This window comes from Ovis canadensis, chromosome 13, assembly GCF_042477335.2.
Source record: "Ovis canadensis isolate MfBH-ARS-UI-01 breed Bighorn chromosome 13, ARS-UI_OviCan_v2, whole genome shotgun sequence".
Lineage (NCBI taxonomy): Eukaryota > Metazoa > Chordata > Mammalia > Artiodactyla > Bovidae > Ovis > Ovis canadensis.
This window is the reverse complement of record NC_091257.1, coordinates 81663210-81685715: the sequence shown is the minus strand read 5'-3', so window position 1 is coordinate 81685715 and position 22506 is coordinate 81663210. Positions and strand designations below refer to the sequence as shown.

General features: G+C 50.8%; 1 protein-coding gene across 7 annotated transcripts in view; it reads right to left on the bottom strand.

The window, feature by feature from the left end:
• The window catches only part of SRC (SRC proto-oncogene, non-receptor tyrosine kinase), a 54049-nt gene that overhangs the window by 19310 nt on the left and 12233 nt on the right, over positions 1-22506 (bottom strand). Inside the window, exons 1-4 of one of the 7 annotated variants that reach the window (XM_069546945.1) lie at positions 18968-19033; positions 13343-13409; positions 2141-2308; positions 466-737 (exon numbers count right to left, since the gene is read on the bottom strand). In XM_069546945.1, coding sequence (XP_069403046.1) covers positions 466-733 — 268 coding nt within the window. In that variant the 5' untranslated portion in view covers positions 734-737; positions 2141-2308; positions 13343-13409; positions 18968-19033. Of the gene's footprint in view, positions 1-465; positions 738-2140; positions 2309-3364; positions 3501-13342; positions 13410-18967; positions 19065-22506 lie in introns of those variants that run through there. The other 6 variants (XM_069546943.1, XM_069546949.1, XM_069546947.1 and 3 more) reach the window with 6 other exon arrangements.

The window sequence follows — 22506 nt, the reverse complement described above, 5'->3', positions numbered from 1 at the left end:
AGCAGAGGGCGCAGGGGCGCATCTCGTAGGTCCAGCCTCTGAAGACCCGAGCGCTCTCTCTCCTTCTAAAACCTGCCCCGCCCCCTTGGCCACTCACCGCCTCCAGTCCTGATCCATCTCCAGGCTAACCAGAGCGAAAAGCAAAGCCTCAGACCTGGTCCTCGGGCCTCCCCAAGAAGCCCCCGGCTCTCTGGGCCTCAGTTTCCACCTGCAGCCCTTTATCGCTAGGGCCCTTTATACTGCACATCAGAATTCAGCCCTAAAGGCAATGGCGTGTGCACCACTCTTTCCAGTTTATAAAACCTCCAAAAAACTCCCAATAGCCCCTAAGACCAAATAACCCCTAGACTCCTCCCCGTCATTAAGAGAAAGAAACAGCAGCCCAGAACGCGGGCATCGCTGCCCCCCAGGGCACACAGCCCAGGGGGCCAGGGCCACCCGGCACTCACTCCCAGGCACACTGACCAGCCAGGGGCCCCGCCCTCTGCGGGGAGGTGACTGTGTCAGAGGAGTTGAAGCCTCCGAACAGCTTGGGCTCAGCAGCTGCAGGGGCGAAGGCCGTGTTGGGGCCGCGGTGGCCATCAGAGGAGGCTGGCTTGCTGGGGGTCTGTGAGGAGGGGAAGGCACCTCCACCGCCACCTCCACCGCCACCGCCTCCGTGGGTGTTCTCGGCAGGCTCCAGGCTGCGGCGCCGCTGGCTGGCATCCTTGGGCTTGCTCTTGTTGCTGCCCATGGTCCTGGAGAGTAGAGAGGACCCTGAGGTGAAGGACTCTGGGAGCAGACAGGGCTACCTGGGCCCCTTAGCCCGCACTTCCACCCATTCTACAGATGGGAAAACTGAGGCCCAAAGAGATATCTTTGGGTAAGCTACCTTTCAGAACCTTAGTTACTCCATCTATAAAATGGGAATAGTGATGGCATGCATAAAGGGCTTCCTTGGTATAGGGTCAAGCACAGAAGAAATGCCTCATAATCAGCAGCCCTAATTGCACCCTCCCTTCCCCTGAGACACTGTGTCCGTCCCTCCTGGACAGGGACAGTATCTGAGGCATGTGTGTGTTCCAGGCACCCAGGAGAGGGCTGAAGTTTTGTTGAGTGAATACATGGTTGGCTGAAATTGTCCTACACCAAGGAAAGAGGTGCTAAAAGTTGCAACCAGGGCAGGGATATAGTAGGCAGCTAGAAGAAGGAGAGATGGCTGGCTGATAGCTCATTCCAGCCCCAGGGCCTTTGCACATGCTATTCCTTCTGCCTGAATGCTTTTCCTTGACTATTTCAGCAGAGTAACTCATGTGTCGTTCAGTTCTCACCCCAAAGGCAGCATGTGGGGAGTGGGAGGGAAACGTTTAGGGGTGATGGATTATCTTGACTATGTGGATGGTTTCATGAGTGCACCCATGTGTCAAAATCTATCAAACTGCAGACCTTAAACATGTGCAGTTTACTGTACGTCAATTATACTTCAATTATGCTCTTAAGGAAAAAAAATTCGCCTCCTTTGGATGTGCTCCCAAACTACTTTCATTGGTTTAAGTTCCCTTCCTTTTGTGCTTCTTCTTGATAACATGAGGCTTCCCTGGTGGCTCAGACAGTAAAGAATCTGCCTAAAATGCAGGAGACCCATGTTATGTCCTTGGGTTGGGAAGATTCCCCTGGAGAAGGGAATGGCTACCCACTCTAGTATTCTTGCCTAGAGAATTCCATGGACAGAGGAGCCTGACGGGCTACAGTCCGTGGGGTCACGTGACCCTGTGTGTGTGTGTCTGTGTGTGTGTGTGTGATCATATGATTATTTCTATGGGCTTTTGTCCATCTAGACACATTGCTGCACTCCTAGTACCTAGAAGTGGCACATAGTAGGTGCTCAATAAACAGCTGAATGAATGCGTGAATGTGTGACTACTGAAGAGTTAGGAGATGTCTAAGCCAGGAATTTGGGTGGGCTAGAGATCAGGAAACACAAAGAAACTCAAGCTGCAAACTCCCCAGTGATGACCATCACTCCACCACCCCCTTTTGCTCCCTATGTCCCCATCCACAGGTGCTGACTCCCACCAAGCCTGGCCGGGGTCTCCCCACCCAATATGGCCACCCCTCGCAGCTCCCTCATCTTGGCAGCCCCAACGGGTCATCACCTCACCTGGTGGAAGGCAGGGGCTATCTCAGAGGACCTGGGAAGCAGCCTGAGGTCACAGCACGAACACCAGGTATGGAGTCAGGGGTCGTGGACTAGAGGCCCTGCTCCACCTCTGCCTGCTGTGTGACCCTAGGCAAGTCACTTCCCCTCTCTGGGCCTCAGTGTCCTCATCTGAAAAGTAGGGATAAAGCAGACTTCTCAGGACTGTTGAGGGGAAATGATTAGAGAAATCAGGAACTTCCCTGGTGATCAGTGGCTAAGACTGTGCTCCCAATGCAGGGGGCCTGGGTTCGATCCCTGGTCAGGGATCTGACCCCAGGTTCAGAGCCTATGTGCCACAACTAAGAACTAGCACAGCCAAATAAATAAAGATTTTAGAAAGAGAAATTGCCAAGGCTCTGACACTTGGGTCACGATTTATCTGGCTCTGACTCTGACAGGCCCAGTGCTAAGTGCTCCCCAGACCTGAAAGATCCTTCATTCTTCTCAAAGCAAGAGAGAGAGTGAGGCTGGGTATAGCATGGTGGGCTCTGAAGCCAGACTCCCCACTCTTGGATCCCAGCTCTGCCCCTAACTGGCTGTGTGACCTCAGGAAAATGACTTAACCTCTCTGTGTGCCCCATTTCTTCATCAGGAAATGACTGTGACAACTGAAGGCAAAGCAGAGTGCTGGGAACACAGTAGATCACCCTGCCACACCAGCTATTACTGACACTGTGATTCTGGACACACTGGCGACGTGAGCTCCAATTACTCCCTTGGGGAAGCTGCAGGTCCTGGAATCAGTCCAGAATTCCTCTCGGAATCCATGAATGGGGAAAAGTCCCCATGACTGGCTGGGGCCTCGGGCAAGACTGTTGGCCCTAAGCACTAAGCCCAGCTATGCGATGCTCCTCCCTAGGTGAATGTTAGCCAGTGCCTCTAGCCCTCTGGGACTCAGGCTGCCTATCCACACAATAGGGGTGTGGTCTGCATGCTCCCTGGGGGCCAACCAGCTCAGAGAATATGGGGCTGGGAAGGCCCTGGGGAGACCTGCTCAAAAGATCACCAGGGGAGCAACATGCCAATGGGCCTGGGAAAGCTGATTTCTATGGCAACTCAATCCCTTGAGGTCATGATGCCCAGCAGTGCTCATATGGTTGCCATCCTGTGGGACCTACTGACCCAGTTGCCCACAGCCCCAGGCTTGACGGAAGCTGAGCCCCAATCACCATACCTCCCACTCACCTGCTCCCTGGAACAGTATTCACAGCACCAACTATGCAGCAAGCCCTCTGCCCGTTACCACAGGGGGACACAGAGATGGACTGGCCAGGTCCTGTCTCAGGGGGTGCATGGTCTAACAGTGGACTTGTTTGCAGGACTTTGAGAGGAAATAAAAATATAAAAGTACTTTTTTAATTTTAATGAAGAACTTTCTAAAAGCCCAAATTTTCTTTAGAAGGAACTAAATGATAAAGAATGAGCCCGCTGTCACTAGAAGTAATCAAGGACAAGAAAAAGGGTCCTTTGACTGACATGCCATGGAGGGCGAGGGACAGCCAGGGCTGCACCTCAGAGGCCCTTCCGGCACCAAGAGGATGCATGTGCCCTCTTGGGAAGGAGCAAGAAAAAAAGCTCCTGGCCTCTAAGTTCTTACACTGACCAAGAGGACCACTCCCCATTGAGGCATTCAGAAAAAGCATAAGAGGGCCTTCAGGACTAAGGTGGCCTGGGGCCTCTAACTGCACTGTTTGTTGGTTGGTGGGGTTTGGGTTTTTGTTATGCAATGATTATACAAGTGCCATGTGTTTGGAGAGAGGTGGGCGGGTTGAGGTCAAGGGCAAGAACACTGGAGAAGATCTGTGTGAATTCCAGCCCTACAAGCCCAGTGTAGGACCCTGTGCCTCAGTTTTCTCCTCTGCCAACTGAGGATAACACCAGTAAGTACCATGTCATAGGGCCACTGGGAGGATCCATAAGGAAGTACACAGAAGATGCTGGGGACACTGTGGCCCACTGGCAACATGCTGCCAAAGGGCCAACCCCTGGGCATGGCGGTGGACTTCCTTCCAGTGTCATAGAAACATAAGACTGAATCCAAGGACCCAGCTAGCGTGCTTGACTCCAAGCTCCCTCCAGGCAGGACCAGGTCAGATCTATGTCCTTATCCCCACTAGGTATTCTGAAATATTTGTGGAAGAGATAAAAGACTAAATGCAAAGACTAAACACTTTGCATCCTGCTTTGTTCCTGCAATGCCACACTGTTGAGACCGTGTATCTGAGATATTCAAACTCTCCGGGAGCCTGGACCTTGTACTGGGCCCTGCTCTAAGCATTTTGCAAATATCGACTCATCAAATCCCCATGATAATCTGGGAGGTAGACATTAATAGTGTCCCTATATTATTGATGTGGAAGCAGAAGCACAGAAAGGTTGAAGCACCTGCCTGAGGTCACACAGCGAGGGGGAGACTGAAAAGAAGTGGGGACATGAAGCCACATTGGGCAGGTAGGAATCAGGGGTTGCTCATGGGGTCCACCTCCTGCCTTCCGGACCTCTCCTTCATAAGGCCAGATAGATGCCCATGGCAGATGGGGCATGACTGGATAAAGCAGCCTAGCCCCGTTCCTCCAGAAAGACCAAGATTTCAAATTTTTTAAAAATATATTTTATTTATTTATTTGGCTGCATCGTGGCTCTCAGTTGTGGCACGTGGGATCTAGTTCCCTGACTAGGGATCGAACCCAGGTCCCCTGCACTGGGAGCGTGAAGTCTTAGCCACTGGACCACCAGGGAAGACCCACGATATCAAGCTCTGACACAGCAGAGTGTGCTAGAAGGACAGCACATTTAGGGAGAGGTCCAGTCCCTGCTAGGCTGTGTCACCTTGGGGCCGACCCTCCTTCTGGACCATGGTCTCCTTTCTCGAAACAGGACTCTGTCTCAGGGCCCAAACGCTAAGTCACCATGAGCTGCCCATTTGAGAAGGGCTAGCTCCACACATCTCTTCTGCCACTTGCTCACTCCCAGGCAGAGATAGATCCCTGGGGTTCAAGAGGAAGTGGGGAGAGCTCCATACTGGGGATGTGTGAGGCTCCCAGAGGAAGGCTGTCCCTTTCCTCCGGGGACCTGCTCCTGACCACAGGCTCAGGACAGAGGATCTGCGCTATCAATACCGCGACAGGCCCCAGGATGCCCTACAGCAGTGGTCCCCAACCTTTTGGGCACCAGGGAACAGTTTCATGGAAGACAGCTTTTCCATGGACCACAGTGGGGAGTCGAAGATGGTTTTGGGATGATTCAAGCCCATTACATTTACTGTGCACTTTACTTCTAATATTATTACATTATCTCCATCTCAGATCATCAGGTATTAGATCTGGGAGGTTGGAGACCCCTCCCCTACAGCACTTCCCCATCAGTGTCCCCAGGGCTTCATGCTCAGTAGGCCCCAAACTGACTTAGCATCCTCCTCTAAGACTGCCCCACACTCCACGTTTCCATCTCAGGGCTGGTTCATACATCCTTCCTTCCAGTTTTCCTCATACACATCCCTCCCTTCATCCTGTCTCTATTCCCTCGAGGCCAGGCCCTTGTCATCCTGACCTGGGTCAGCAGTGGGGACCCCTCCTCCAAAAGCCAGTGGCATCTCTGTAATCCACACAAACAAATGGGGCTTTTGTACAACACTGTCCACGGAAAACCAGAAATGACCTAAGTGTTTATCAGATGGGGGCTGGATAAATAAGGGACGGTCCATTCACCGAGTGCACAGCTGTGCAGCTAAATAAACGGAATGAGTGCTCCGTGTGGCCTGGGAAGATGCGCATGACACACACTATTAAGTGAAAAGAGGAAGACGGCAGTGTAGAAGGTCCTCTGGGCCATCAGGGGCCTCAGTTTCCTCATCTGGAAAATGGGGACAATACTGCTACCTAGGTCAGAGGGTTGATGGAAGGATTAAAGACACAGTGCAGGCAAGGGCTTAGCGGGTGCCTGGCGTATAGTACACAGAAACTCCAATCATTTCTGTAAAGAAAATTCACATGTGAATGTGTATGTGCGGATACACACACACGTGCTATAGAGCTTTAGAGAAAGTTTTGGAAGAAGTCCAAGTTCTTCACAATATTTCATCCAAAGGGTGTGAAAAAGGGAGAGGAAAATCCCTTCTTTATGTTAAGTGTTGTATCACTTGGCTTCCCTGAGGGCTCAGTCAGTAAAGAATCTGCCTGCAATGCGGGAGGCCTGGGCACGATCCCTGGGCTGGGAAGATCTCCTCGAGAAGGGAATGGCAACCCACTCCAGTATTCTTGCCTGGAGCATCCCCAAGGGCAGAGAAGCCTGGCGGGCTACAGTCCCATGGGGCTGCAGAAGAGCTGCGCACGACTTAGCAACTAAACAACAAAAAGAATAAAAGTAAAACAGACATTTTCGGACAATTAAATACCAACATGGGCTTCACCGGTGGCTCAGATAGTAAAGAATCTGCCTGCAATGCAGGAGACCTGGGTTTGATCCCTGGACTGGGAAGATCCTGTGGAGAAGGGAATGGCAACCCACTCCAGTATTCTTGCCTGGCGCATCCCATGGGCAGAGGAGCCTGACGGGCTACAGTCCATGGGGTCGCAAAGAGTCAGACATGACATTTAGACATTACTCTCTCATCATTTTTTTTTCAATGAGTCTTAAAAAAACATATAAGCGCTTCCCATCATCCTCTCTGGATGAGGCCTAAACCCTTCACCTGAGTCCTCGCGGCCCCTTGAAGGGGGGCTGCGGCCCCGCCCCCCCAGCCCCCACAGGAGGGCACCACACTCTCTCACCTCCTGGCCTTTGCGTAAGCTGTGCCCCTCTGCCACGTACACAGACACAACATCCAGAAGAGTCCAAAACAGACTGCAATTCAGTCAGGACATACTCACTGCTTCCTTCCTGACTGAAGAATGTCACCTCCACCTCCTCCAAGGGTGGAAGGAAGGCCAGGAGCTTAGGAATTGAGAGTGAGGACCCCAGTCAGACCTGGATTCAAATCCCAATGGAGCCAGCTCCACTATCTACTAGCTAAATCTTCTCGGGCAAGTCACTTCACCTCTGTTTCCTCATCTTTAAAAGGGAGGTAGGACTTCCCTGGTGCTCCAGTGCTTCAGAATCCATCTTCCAACGCAGGGGACATGGATTCAGTCCCTGGTCCAGGAACTAAAATCCCACATGTCATGGGGCAACTAAGCCCACGTGCCACAATGACTGAATCCACACGCCACAGCTAGAGAAGCCCGTGCGCCACAACAAAGACAACACAGCAAAAATAAAATAAATAAATGAGCATCGTCAAAAAATAAAGTGGGGTAGTAATAAACTTAACATCTGGAATTAAGTGAGAGAGTCCATGTGCCAGGCGGAGAATAAGTGCTCAATAAGTCGCTCAGTCGTGTCCGACTCTCTGCAACCCCATGAACTGTAGCCCCCCAAGGATCTGTCCGTGGAATTCTCCAGGCCAGAGTACTGGAGTGGGTAGCTGTTTCCTTCTCCAGGGGAATCTTCTCAACCCAGGGATCGAACCCAGGTCTCTTACATTGCAGGCAGATTTCTTTACCATCTGAGCCACCAGGGCGGCATGGCGAGTCTGGACATAAATACTTTTCAAAAAATAAAATAAAATGGGGGTAGTAATAAAGTTAATATCTGAGAATTAAGTGAGAGAGTCCATATGCCAGGCAGAGACTAAGTGCTCAGTAAACAGCACTCACTGTCGTTTGCTCTTATTACCATTACAAGTGACGAGAGGACGAAGAGCAAGATGAAGCAAGAGTAGACGGCAGGGCCCTGAAAGCCAAGCACAGAACTGAGAATTCTGCTTGCAGTCCGTACTCAATTGTCCCCGCAGGACAGTGAAGAGGGGACTGTAACTACGCCTTCTTTACAGATGGGCTCAAAGCTCAGAGAAGCCGGAACTTTGCCTGAGGCCACACAGCAAGCGAGTGCAGCTGAGTCGGGATGCTCAGGTTCAGGGAAGTGCAGTCAGAAGAGAAGGTACCTCTGGGGCCTCATGGATGCTCTGACTACCCCAGGCGCACCCACCACTCCATCATCTCCACCTCCTTAACACAGAGGCAACTCGGGTCAGAGGTCAACCCCTGACATCACCATCCATATCTCTGGATCCTCCAGGGAAGAAGAAGCATTATGGAAGGCCTGGAGCCAGAACGCCAGATTCAGAAGCCAACTTGCCACTTTCTAGTCGCACAGCCTCCAGGGGGCCTCAGTTTACTCCTCATCAAAAATGGGAATCTATAATTGCACCCACATGATTAAGCCTGAGAAGAAATCATGAGGTCATACTCATACAGTGCCTGGAACACAGGAAGTGCTTCCTAAATACTTGCCATTAGTATCATTACTATGGAAGATTTCTTTTCATATCCTTGCTCTCTTTTCTAACCACTCTTATAATTAGGCAACGGCTTCCAAAATTCCTACTATGTGCCAAGCCCTGTGCATGACCCTGGACAGAGCATCTGGCAGAACTGATTGGAGCCAAGGCTTACAGAAGCCACTTCATAGGGAAAGAGTCCAGAAAAGACAAGCATGTCTACAAGTTAACTTTGCTCTACAACGCTTGCCAGTGCAATGAGCTAAGAAAAAGAAACGGAAGGAATAAAGAGAATTGGAAAACAGAAGACGAGTTTCATCATTGGCAGATGTTATCAATGTATATCTGAGAAATCCAAGAGAATCTGCTATAAAACTATTGAAGAAAAAGTAAATTGAGTAAAAAGGAAGGAAATTAAATGTAAACATCCCGAAGTCAATAATATAGCTACACATCAACAGCAATCAGGAGATAAAATGAAAGAAAGCTTAGCATTAAAAAAATATCAATTCTTCCTAAGTAAATCTAAACATTGAATGTGATCTCAATGAAAATCCCAGCAGGATTTTTTTTCTAATTAGGCAGGTCAGTTTTCAAGTTTATGAGTAAAGGTATAAGAATAGCCAGAAAATCATAAAAAGAAGAGTAGCGAAGAGCAAATAGCTCAACCAGAGAGTACAACTTACTGAAAAGTTACATACGGAAAACTGTGTGATATTACCACAGAAAGAGACAAATTAATGGAGCAGAACAGAGGGGCCAAAAATTGTCCCCAGACACATGGGAATTTAATATATTACGAAGGTGGCATTTCATAACAGTGAGAAAAAGGTAGGCTATTTTTAAGACGGAGTTGGAACCCACGATCTCCCTTCAGGAAACAATATTGGAACTCGATCTCACTCCACATGCCTATAAGTTCCAGATCAATCACATTTAAACTACTCAAAAATGGCATCCAGATTGACAAGGAAGTAAAACTATTCATAGATGTCAGAATTTTGTATATAAAAATTCCTAAGTACACTAAAAAGGTTAGGAGACCTAAATTAACAAGTTCAGCAAGTTGCAAAGTACAAAATTAATGTATAAAATAAAAATGTATACACTAGCACAATAAACAATCCAAAAATTAAATTAAGAAAATAAATTATAATATCAAAAGAAGGCTTAGAAATAAAATTAACAACAACAAAAAAAAAGAAATAAAATTAACAAAAGAAATGCACAACTTATACGCTGAAAAACACAAAAATTGTTGAAAGAAATTAAAGAACTAAATAAACAGGATGAGAGCCCACTTTCGTGGATCAGAAGACTATGCATTTTAAGATGGTAATAGTCCTCAAACTAGTCTATAGAGTCAACACAACCCTTAAAAAAAAAAAAATCCTAGCTAGCTTCTTTGCAAAAACAGACAAACTGATCCTAAAATTCATGCGGACGGCCAAGGGACCTAGAAAAACCAAAACAATCTTGAAAAAGAAAAACAAAGTTGAGGGCCCACACATCTCAGTTTCAAAACTTGCTGCAAAGCGCTGGTAATTAAGACAGTCTGGTTCTGGTATGAGGACAGATTTAGAAATCAATGGGAGCGAATTAAGAGTCCAGAAATAAGCACTCACATTTATGGTCAATTGATTTTTGACAAGGCTGCCAATATAATTCAATGGAGAAAGAAGACTTTTTTCAGTTAAGACTTCGGGAACAACTGGATACACTCAGGCTGAGCACCTTCCTCAAAACCCTACACAAAAATTAACTCAAAATGGATCACAAATCTAAATGTACAGGGTAAAACTTTAAAAAATCTTATAAGAAAATACAGGCATAAGTTTCAACACCTTGGATCATGATGGTTTCTTAGACATGACACAAGCAACCAAAAAAAAACCACAGATAAGACTGGATTTCATCAAAATTAAAAATTTTTGTGTGTCAAAGGGCACCATCAACCATAGGTATACTATGGCTGCTCATGGTGATGTTTGGCAGAAACAAACACAATATTGTAAAGCAATTATCCTCCAATTAAAATAAATAAATTTAATTATTTTTAAAAAGGCGGGGGTGGGCACCAGCCAGAAAGATGGAAAGATGGGAATTCCCTGGCGGTCCGGTCGGTAGGACTCCATGTTCTCACTGTTGAGGGCCTGGGTTCGATCCCTGGTCAGGGATCCCAAAGCTGCATGGCATGACCAAAAAATTTTTAAAAAGAGAAAACAGAGAAACAGACTTATGGACACTGTTGGGGAAGGAGGGGAAGGGATGAATTGAGAGAGTAGCATTGAAATAAATATATTACTATGTGTAAGACAGATAGCTAGTGGAAAGCTGCTGTACAGCACAGGGAACTCAGCCTGGTGCTCTGTGACAACCTAGAGGGGTGGGATGGAGTGGGAAGTGGAAGGGAGATTCAAGAGGGAGGGGACATGTGTATACCTATGACTGATTCACGTTGATGGATGGTAGAAACCAACAAAAAAACGCTGTAAAGCAATTACCCTTCAATTAAAAATAAATTAATTTTAAAAGAGAGAGAGAGAAAGTAAAAAGAATCCACCAAATGGGAGAAAATATTTGCAAATCATGTATCCAATAAGGGACTTGTGTCTAGAACATGTAAATAAGATTTACAACTCAACAAACAAAAAAGAGAAATGACCCAATTTTAAAACGGGCAAAGGAGTCAAATAGACATTCCTCCAAAGAAAATATACAAACGGTCGATACCTGCATGAAAAGATACGCAACGTCATTAGTCACCAGGAAAACGCAAATCAAAACCACAATGAGATATAGCTTCACACCCACCATGGCTATAATTAAAGACAGAAAACAAGTGGTTGGAGAGGGTGTAGAGAAATTGGAAACTTCATACATTGCTGGTGGGAATATGAAATGGTGTCACTGTTTCGGAAAATACTCTGGCAGTTCCTCAAAAGGTTGAACAGAGTTGCTTTATAATCCAGAAGTCCCACTCCTAGGAATATACCCAAAAGAAAACATATATCCACATAAAAACTTGAAGGTGTCCATAACAGCATTGTTCATAATAGCCAAAAAGTGGAAACAATCATATGTCCATCAATTGATGAATGGATAAATAAAATGTGGTATATCCAGATAACAGAATATTATCTGGCAAGAAAAAGAAATGACGTACTGATACATGCTACAACTTGGACGAATCTTCAGAACACGCCAAATGAAAAGAAGTCAGACCCAAAAGCCCACCTATTACATAATTTCATGGAAGATTCAGAATAAACAAATCTATAGAAACATAAAGTAGATTGGTTATTGCCTAGGGTTGGGGGAGACAGGTTTGAGGGAGAGTGGGAACTGACTAAATGGGTTACACAGTCTCTTTCTTGGGGGGAGGGGTAATGAAACTGTTCTAAAATTGATTGCAGTGATGGTTGTAATTGTACACTTCCGGCCGGGGAAAAATTGCAAATTGGGACTGACATACACACACGACTATATATAAAATAGATTACTAATAAGGACCTGCTGTGTAGCACAGGGCACCCTATCCAATCCTCTGTAATGACCTATACAAGGAAAGAAGCTAAAACAAAGAGTTGATATATGTACAACTGATTCACTTTGCTGTTTAACAGAAACTAACACAACCTCGCAAATCAACTCTACGCCAATAAAAATTTAAATAAAGACACAAACTATACACTTTAAATAAGTGAATTGTCTGGCATGTGAATTCTATACCAATAGAGAGAAGTGACGGAGAAGACAATGGCACCCCACTCCAGTACTGCTGCCTGGAAAATCCCATGGACGGAGGAGCCTGGTGGGCTGCAGTCCATGGGGTTGCTAAGAGTTGGATACAACTGAGCGACTTCACTTTCACTTTTTACTTTCATGCATTGGAGAAGGAAATGGCAACCCACTCCAGTGTTCTTGCCTGGAGAATCCCAGGGACAGGGGAGCCTGGTGGGCTGCCATCTATGGGGTTGCACAGAGTCAGACAGGACTGAAGCAACGCAGAAGCAGCAGCAGCAGAAGTGAAAGTCGCTCAGTCCAGTCCGACTCTTTGTGACCCCATGGACTATATAGTCCATGGAATTCTCCAGGCCAGAATACTGGAGTGGGTAGCCTTTTCCTTCTCCAGGGGCTCTTCCCAACCCAGGGATCGAACCCAGGTCTCCTGTATTGCAGGCGGATTCTTTACCAGCTGAGCCACCAGGGAAGTCCAATAGAGGTGTGATATTAAAAAAACAAAACACTACACCAGAGGCCATCTATTAAGTTTCATCTGTTAGATTGGCAGGTTCCCAAATTCTAGAGCAACCTGTGTTGGTGACAGCTAGGGGAAGCAGAGGGTGGTGGGGTGCGAAGGGCCATCTGGCCACATCTACCAAAATTACAACTGCATACATTCTCAGACCCTGCGATTGGGACTATCTGTGCTCCTCACACAGGGCCACTAAGTGTACAATGGAAGGTATGCATCACAGAATGATCTGAAATAAGCAAAGCAATCCTCACAAATTAAATAAAGCAGTCTCCATCCACACAATGTACACTATGTAACCAGGGAAAAGAAAGCAGTAGCAGAAAATGATCTCCAAGGCACACTGTCAAGAGCAGTCAGGTGTAGACTAGAGGATACACCATGGGTGATCGTTTGTGGAACATACATGCTTCCGTATACGCCCTGGAAGGACATACTGGAAACGCCTCCCCATGGCTGCCTCTGGCAAGGAGATCTGAGTGCCAAAGAGGCTTCGCTTTTCCCTGCCTTCCTCTATACTGCTTGAATTATTTTTTACTGTGTGTGTCAATGCTTTTTCTTTCCTTTTTAAGAAAAAAGACAGGCTTACCTGGTTTCAGATCCTGGTGTCGCTCTCTCTCATAGCTGGGCAAGTCACTTCTCTGAACCTCTGGATTCTGCAAAGGGAGGGCTAATAATAGTCTCCACCTTGCAAGGTTGTGGTGAAGGATTAAATAAGACAAGGCCCCACAGGCATGCACAGGGGCCCCACTGTTTCTGTGTCTGGCGCCTAGTGGTAGATGTGTGGTCCACGTTGGTTATTAATATGTCACTACGGACACCAAGGTGGATTGTAACAGGTGCCACCAGAGAGCCTCAGACCAAGTGTTCAGAGCATCAGCAATCCCCTCCACCTGGGAGAAACCGGAAGGGCTTCCTGGGAGAGGCAGCATGTGAAAAGGACTTCAAAGTCGAAAAGGAGGTCCACAAGCAGACATGATTGGGAATGGAGCATCCGGCAGAGAGTCGCGCAGGCCGAGGCCTGGAAGTAAGAAAGCCCTGGGTGTTTGCGCAATCGTGCGTTCACTGAGTCCTTCAGCAAGCTCAGCTGAATCCTGGCTATGCACCAGGCATTGTCATGGGACAGACACACAAAGCCAAGTAGCTGGACCAGCCGAGGGAGGAATTAGAGAGTGTGCGGAGACACGGGCCGGGGCAGAGCCACACCCAGGTCCAAGTGCTCAGAGAGCAGACCAGGAAAAAGAGGCTCAGAGAGGGACAGAGGCCACCTAAGATCACACAGCACCTTCTCCACTTCCGGAAAGGGCCTCTCCCAGCTCCACCCTCCCTGTGCCTCTGGAGAAGAGGAAGCTCACAGGGGCCATCCCATGGTGTGCTCAGCAAAAGGTAGATACAGATGCCATCACAAAGAGGAGGGACAACTGGTTCTCAGATGATAACAGCACCTGGCTGATGGGTAGAGAGACTCCTGTGTGCCAGGCACCAGGCTGAGAAGTACATACAGCCCACAAGCCCAAGTGAACCTTCTGCAGCCCTACATGGTCACTCCCATTTTGCAGATGAGGAAACCGAGACCCAAGAGGTCAAGTGACTAGCCTAAGGTCATACAGCTCAAAAGAGACCGCATCAGCAGGCAGATCATCTGGGCTCTGTAATCTCATGTCCCAGGGCCTATCCCCCGAGGGAGCCTGTACTGCCAGGGCCTGTATCAGCAGTCACACTCCTTCTGAAAAGGACCCAGGGTATAAGCTGTTCTCAGCCAGTCCAGGAATGTGTCCTGATAACAGGACCAGGGGTGGGAGGGGTGGATGGTGGAGGTTGTGCGGAGAAAGTGGGGGTAGAGGAGGGGGAAGGCGGAGGAGGTGGGGGAGGGACACAGCCCATCTCAGTTGTGCCTCTGGAGGGAAGGGAGCAAAAAAAGCTCCATCGGGTACCTGCCGGAGCCAGCTGGGTGGGGTGCAACATCCTTGTGAAGACGGATCCTGCCACGACCCATGGGAGGGCTCCGAGCAAGTCAACCAAAGCCTCCTTCAGTACCATTGCTATTGTTCAGCTGCTCAGCCATGTCCGACTCTTTGCAACCCCATGACTGCCCCACGCCAGGCCTCCCTGTCCTTCACCGACTCCCGGAGCTTGCTCAAACTCATGTCCATCGAGTCGGTGATGCCATCCATCCACCTCATCCTCTGTTGTCCCCTTCCCCTCCTGCCTTCAATCTTTCCCGGCATCAGGGTCTTTTCTAACGAGTTGGCTCTTCAGTACCATGGAGACACCCAGAGGATCCCGGGACAGTTATGAAGGCACAGGAGCTACCCGCGTGTGCCCCGGGTACACAGGCCACGCTGGATAAACGGGGCTCCAACCATCACAGCTACCGTACAGTTTCGATTGCTACCGTCGAGCTCTCCAGTTCTCACCAGGACCCTGCTTCACGGGGAAGATCAGCCCAGCCCCCGAGACGAGGCAACAGAGAGAGGCTCAGAAAAGCCAAGCCAGGCACCAGGCCACCATCCAAGACAGCAGAGGACCAGCTGGGGACCCTGGCTCTCCTGGCCCCGGGCCACTGTGGACCCCCTCCCCAAGGGCACCGTCCCAGCTGGGCTCTCGCAGGAAGTTATTACACCAGGGACTTAAGCAGGGCCCTCAGCCAGTCCATTTCCAACTAGAGGAATGGAGGCCAAGACATGGGGAATGGGCCTGTCCACACAGCCCAAGAAGAACCCTTATTTTGGAATGAAACTCTCAGCCCTCTGAACCTCCAAGGCTGGGTCCCCAGCTGATGCCCCCTGCCTCCTCACAACAGCCCTAGGCGGGACAGACACCACCAGCACTGGCCGTGTCCACAGGGGAGGAAGTTGAGTCTGGGGGAGCCTGGGAGAGGGGCCAGCCCTCATGCCCATCTCACAGATGGGGGCTGCCACCCCTGCCTTCCTCCCCAGAGACCTCCCACATGTGGCGAAAATCTTCTCATTCTCTTTTTCCCTTCAGCCTTTCAAAAGAATGACCTGCTCACCTGAGGTGTTTTTGAACAAGCAGATTCGGAATATAGAAAAAAGTCGTGTTTCAGAGAGGGAATATGAATAATGACACTGATAAGATAACAGCAGAAGCAATAGCTAATACGTATTTAGTGCCTACTGTGTCCTATGCTTTTCAACCCATTTTACAGATGAGGAAGTGGAGGCAGAGAAAGGTTAAATAATGTGATTAAAATCCCACCTCTTATTAAAAGAAAAACAAAGAGGGAGGGAGGAACTTCCTTGGTGGTCCAGTGGCTAGGACTCTGCACTCCCAATGCAGGCGCCTGGGTTCCATCTCTGGTCAGGGAACTAGATCCCATATGCTGCAATTAAGAGTTCGCATGCTGCAACTAATGATCCCTACGTGCCACAACTGACCTGGTGCAGCCAAATGAATAAATATATATTTCTTAAAATCCCACCTCTTGGGACTTCTCTAGCAGTCCAGAGGTTAAGATGCTGCACTTCCAAAGCAAGGGGCACAGGTTCAATCCTTGATCAGAGAACCAGGATCCCACCTGCCTTGCAGCGCAGTCAAATAAGTAATTTTTAAAAATATCCTGCCATCAGCTGTTCCAGTGCGGGCTGGTGGGGTGGGACGAGGCGTGCTGATGGTGATGTGGAGACCTACACCGGGGGTTCATGTCCTCCCACTTGGGGTTCATGTCCTCCCACTTGGGGTTTACAGTACTCCTTCCATACTCCCAACAGCCTTGGAACCACTTTACATGTCACTCACTTTACATGTCACTCACTTTACATGTCAGCACATGGGGGGCTCCAGGAAGCTGCCCCAGCCAGGAAGGGGAGAACCAGGGTGCCAAGCCAGGCCCAAGGATACCAAAGCCCTCCCTCTCTCCACTGCACCTGCAAGGAGGCATGGGAAGGGCCGTGCAGGAGGCAGACACAGCGCAAGCAAAGGCCCTGAGCCAGGAGGGTCAGATGTGCAGAGGGTTATTGAGTGAGAGGTCTGGACTGAGTGGGTTCCAGCCTAACTGGGTCACTGCAGGCTTTTGGCCCAGGCACGAGGAGGTCTCAGGGAGGCCCCGAGAGGGACACGTCCAGCAATTTAGGTCATAAAGACCTGAAAAATTGAGAGGGAAGCCCATGAAGGTTTTCTCAGGCCCTGGAGCACGCTGAGTGGGATGGGGGCTGATTATTGAGACTTCATCCTACAGCGATCCTGTCAGAGCACAGGGGTCTCCAGCTCCAGAGGAGGCACCTAAACCACGGTGGACTTCCAGGAGGAGTGGACATCTTACTTGAGGTCCAAAAGTAAGCAGTTTATGAAAAGAGGAAGGGGAAGCATGATCCAGGCAGAAGCAATTGCTTGGCCAAAGGCCCAGAGGTGGGACCACTGAAAGAAAGGCAAAGGGCCAGGTCAGTTTAAGTCATGTGGCCTCCGTTTCTCCAGGAACAAAATGGGGGGAAAGAAGGGCACACAGTGGGTGCCTCCATCTCCCCCACCCCCACATCCTACCACCTCCCTTCTCCAAGGCCACTGCCCGAGAAGAAGGGCACTGGCAGCTGGTCCTCCTGCCATGGGGGCATCTTTGAGGCTGGCAGGATTGAGAGGCTTCACTGACCGCCCCCTACCCTTCTACCCTACAGGTCAGGCCAGGCTGCCCAGCAAGCGGATGGGGAGGGCAGCTGAGGGGCCAGGAGATCACAGTCCCAATCTCAGAGAGCTTTGTAAGAGATCTTCATTCACAGATGTGGAAGCAGAGGCTCAGAGAGGGGCACACTCAGCCTCAGGCCACACAGCACGGTAGAGGTGGGGGTTCGAAAGAGGGTGTGGGACGGGGCTTGGACTGAAGATTCTTGGCACGCCAGGCCTAAGGGCACTGGGGTGAGGAGGAGCTGGAAGAGAGATGCTGGGCCCCCAGGACCACGCATCAGGCTGGTCACAGGGACCCAGCCAGGTACCGCCTGGCCTGGCCACTAGGCTAAGCAGAAAGCCTCCCTCCAAATCTCCATGTGATCTCCGCAAATCACACCCACTCATGGGCCTTAGCATCTGCACCTGGGCAGAGGCCCTGGCATGCCGAGGATTCTTTAACAGACGCCCCCCACCCAGCATCAGAGTGACCCCAGGGAACACTGAGGTGACGAGTTTTGCTCTGTCCCAGCTTCGCCAAGGTCATGCCTCCCAGGCACCCCCAGCCCCGCTGGTTGATGGCTGACAGGCTCCCGGGGAGACAGCTGCCAGCCGGCCCCTGCCCACGGTGCCCGCTACTCCTGCCAGCAGCTCTGGCTGCGTCCCTGCTCTGGGGACACAGTTTCCCTTCCTCCCCACCCCCGCCCCAGCCCCCGCAGGGACGCGGGTGGGCAGGAGCAGCTGGCGGCCAGGCCCCTCCACACGGCTGGCCCTGAACTCAGCCCTCCACACTGGAGCCCGCAGGTGCCACCCAGGACATGTAACCTCCAGAAGGTCCAGGCTTCTCTTTACTCACCCATGAAACGGGGACCTCTGGGAGGTCTCTGAGGGAGAGGGCATCCGAGCCTGTGGCCAAGGACAGAGGTAGCAAGATGGCCGAAACCCTTAAAGCTCCTACGATTTGTTCATGGGATCAAGGCCAAGAATGGGGTGGGGGGTGGCTGCTGCAAGCTCCCTCCTCCCTACCCCTCCTCCCTACCCCTTGGCCCTCCCTGAACTCAGAATTACGCTCCAGCCTCCAGACCTTTGCACCCTGCTGTTTCCTCCTGAAGCATCACATCCCTGGCCCCAGCCAACTCCAGGAACTCCGGTGCCCTCTTTGAGCCTGACCACAGGCCATGCCCTGCCCTCAACTGAGAGAGGTACCCTCTTTTTCTGGGCTCACAAGCCTCCATCACATAGAGGTTAAGAGTTGGACTGCCTGGGTTCAAAACCCAGCTCTGACCCTTCCTGGCTGTGTGGCCTTGGAAAAGTCACTCTACCTCTCTGTGCCTCCGTTGCCTCACTTAAAAAATAGATATTAAAAATAATCATTGTCGGGACTTCCCTGGTGGTCCAGTAGTTAAGAATGTGTCTCGCAATGCAGGGTACATGGGCTCGATCCCTGGTCAGGGATCTAAGATCCCACATGCTGTGCGGCACGGCCGAAAGAAAAAAGGAAGACGAAAGAAAAGAATACAAGACAATGTCTGAGCCCCTACCCCTTGCCATGAACCGCCCCCAGGCGAGGCCAGCCACTGTCACACTCTCCACTCACCAGACCAATGCAGCAGTCTTCTCTCTGGTCTGGGGGCTCCATCCTCAGTCCCACAGTCTGCTTCCCACACGGCAACCAGATGCCCTCAGAAAGCCTCCTGGAGCCCCATTTCACTGGGAGTAAGAGTCAACGTCAAAAGGATCCGGAGGCCCTCCCTGACCTCCATCTCTCTGTCCTTTCCTCCTGCCATTCTCCCCCTTGCTCACTCTGTTCCGCTGGCCTCCATGGTGTTTCTCCAACACTCCAGTGCACCCCTACCTTATGGTCTTTGCACTGTCTGTTCCCTCTACCTGGATTCTCTTGCCTCAGGGAGCGACCTGTCTCCTCCCTCCCCTCCGGGGATGTGAGCTTCTGGGAGAAGTCTTCCCCACATGTTCCCATCCCTCACCATCCTATGTAATCAGCTAATCACAATCCATTCTCTATCCCAGCCAGTCTTCCTAGCTTTATGTTTGACCCATGACATGCTGGGAAAGATTGAAAGCAGGAGGAGAAGTGGACGACAGAGGACGAGATGGTTGGATGGCATCAGCGACTCAATGGACGTGAGTTTGAGCAAACTCCGGGAGATGGTGAAGGACAGGGAAGGCTGGTGTGCTGCAGTCCCTGGGGTCACAGAGAGTCAGACACAGCTGAGCTTATCAAGTTCTTACAGACCATGTGCGTATTTTCCTTATTTGCTCTGCCTTTATCTCCCCAACTAGAATGTCAGCTTTGTGAGACCACACATTTTTGCCTTGTTGCTTCTTTGCTGAATCTCCAACCTCTAGAACATTGTTTGGCACAGAGTGTGTGTTAGTCACTCAGTCGTGTCCCCATGGACAGTTTGTGACCCCATGGACTGTAGCCTGCCAGGCTCCTCTGTCCATAGGATTCTCCAGGCAAGAATACTGGAGTGGGCTGCCATTTCCTCCTCCAGGGGAATCTTCCCGACCCAGGGGTCAAACCTGTGTCTCCTACGCTGCAAGCAGATTCTTTACCATCTGAGCCGCCAGGGAAGCCCCCCGGCACCCAGCAGTGCTCAGTAAATATTTGTGGGAGGGAGGGGTAGATGGAGGGAGGGAGGGAAGGAGGGAGAGATAGAAAGAGGGACGGAGGGAGGAAAAGAGGGAGGGACGGATGAATGGGTCCTATCCAGGGCCCCCTAAGATAAAGAGATACAGGCCTCCGTCCCAGGTCTGCCCAGCCCTACAACCTATGCCCCAACTACAGCACTCTCCTGCCTGGCCTGTCCCCAGGGCCGAGCCTCTGACCTCCCTGGTTACACAGGACAGTGTGCAAGGGTGAGACAGCTCTAAGCCCCGAGCCCCGCCCTGCACGGCTCAGGCACGGACTGGGTACCAGGGATGCTTGCTGCATGAGCCGGGGTAACTGAAGCGTGAGCCAGGGGCCATCCACGGGCCAGCGCAGCCAGGACATGTCTGGTCCTGTGTTCCCGGCGCAAGCACACGTACAGCTGTCAGACCTCAAACCGGCTCCGCCAGTGCGGCCGGGGCGGGGTGGGCACTGCAGGCTCAGGCTGGCACAGCGGGCAGATGGAGGGGCGCTGCCTGAGCCGGGACACACCGCCCCGGGAGGATGATGGTTCAGCAAGCGGATCTTGCTGCTCCCACTAACCCCGGCCCCGTGGAGATGGAACTGTTCCAGTCCAGGAGGCTTTTAGGTTTCTTTCTGGACAGGAAGGAGACCCCCTTTCCAGACCCTAGGCCCTGACCTGATCTGTAAAGGGCGGGGTCCGTTCCTGAATCACCAACAGCCCAAGAGTAAGGACGATTCTTCCTGTGCCCCATGAAACCCAGTTCTAAGCCCTAGGACCTGTCCGAAACAGAGAAGGAGGCGATGTCAGAGCTCGACGAGGCAGCAGGCAACCTGGTTAAAGCCCCGCTCCGCAACCAGGTGCAATACGGCCCTTGGCCAATCCAGGTGGGTCCAGACCATTTCCCCAGGGGAAAAGCAGCGCTAGGCATGGGTTCCAGGGACTTTCTTCCATCCCAACCTACGGAGTTATCTACAAGAGGCCACCTTGGAGACTCCAGCCCTCCCCCAGAGCCCACCCCTGGGGTGGGCATGGCCAGAGCCTAGACTTGCACACACGTCCTTACTCCTCACAGAAGCAACAATAACAGACCCGCTAGTTACTGAACACTTTACTCTGTGCCTGCCACGCCGGCTCTACAGGCACTGTTTCGCCTGGTCCTCCCACCAACACTGTGAGGTAGCGACCGTTACTGTGCCCATTTCCCAGCAGAGGAAACTGAGGCCCAGATCACATGGCAAGCTGGAGTCCAGGTCCCCACCCCCACCCCTGAGGTCACACGGGCAGCCTCTCTCTCCCCAAGACAGGTCAAAGTAGGGAAGAAATCTCAGGTACCCCCTGAAATCTATAGCTGGAATTGGAGGAGGTGGGCAGGGTCCGTATTTCCGAAATCCATAGGCCTTCCTGAGTCCTGAGAGGCCAAACCCTAACCCTGCCCCTATTGTGTAACCCAGGTCATGGGTGTACCACTCTGAGCCTCAGTTTTCACATCTATAAAATGGGTAGGATCCTGCCAGGTTAGCCTAAGGAATACCACTGCTTAAAGCCACAGAAGGGAGGAACTTTCCTGGAGGTCTAATGGTTAAGACTTCAGACTTCCACTGCAGCTGGCATGGGTTTGATCCCTGGTCTGGGAACTAAGATGCTGCATGGTACAGCCAAAATATTTTCAAAACTAAAATAAAATTTTAAATAAATAAATTTCCTCTTCTAATAAATAAAAAATAAAAAAGCTTCAAGAAGCCAGTGGTGTAGACTCAGCCCCGCATCACCAGCAGCCCAAGAGAGGAAGGATGATGCTTCCTGTGCTTCACGAAACCCACTTCCAAGCCCTGTCACTCCCACCTCCAAACACAGCCTGACTCCACCTCCTTCTCTCCCACCAGAGTCACCCCTCAGGTCAACCCCCCAGGCTGGCCAGTTGCCTGCAGAGTGTGTCTCTGAAACGTCCATCTGAACCCATCCTTCCTGCTTAACGCCCCTCACAGCCCACACTCCAAGACGAAAGACAAAGTCCTCACGGCGGCCTCCAAGGTCCCCCAGTGGACACTACCCGCCCCACGCCCCTCCCCTCCTCCTGTTCCGCCCACACTGGCCACTTCCCCTTCCCTAAGAACCTGGTACACACTCGCCTCGGAGCCTTGGCACTTGCTGTTCCCCCCACCAGCGCCTACTTCCTTCGGGGGCTTTACTCAGACGTCTCCTGCTCAGAGGCCAGTCCTGACCACCGGTTTAAACAGCAACACACTCAGCCAATTCTGCTCTCTCTTTGAGTCTCATTTCAAAAGCCACCTCCTCACAGGAGGCCTCTCTGACCTCCCCCAAGTGAGAACCTTCAACTTCTCCTTCCTAGCGGGGACCATAGCTGTGATGACATAACACACTGGATGAGTATGTCTGAGGAGGAGGACCGGGGCCACTTCTGTCTCACTCCCAGCCAAATACTCTGCAGTGGGTGTAACACACTCACAGCCGGGATGCTTGGGGCCATCCGGTCAGAATG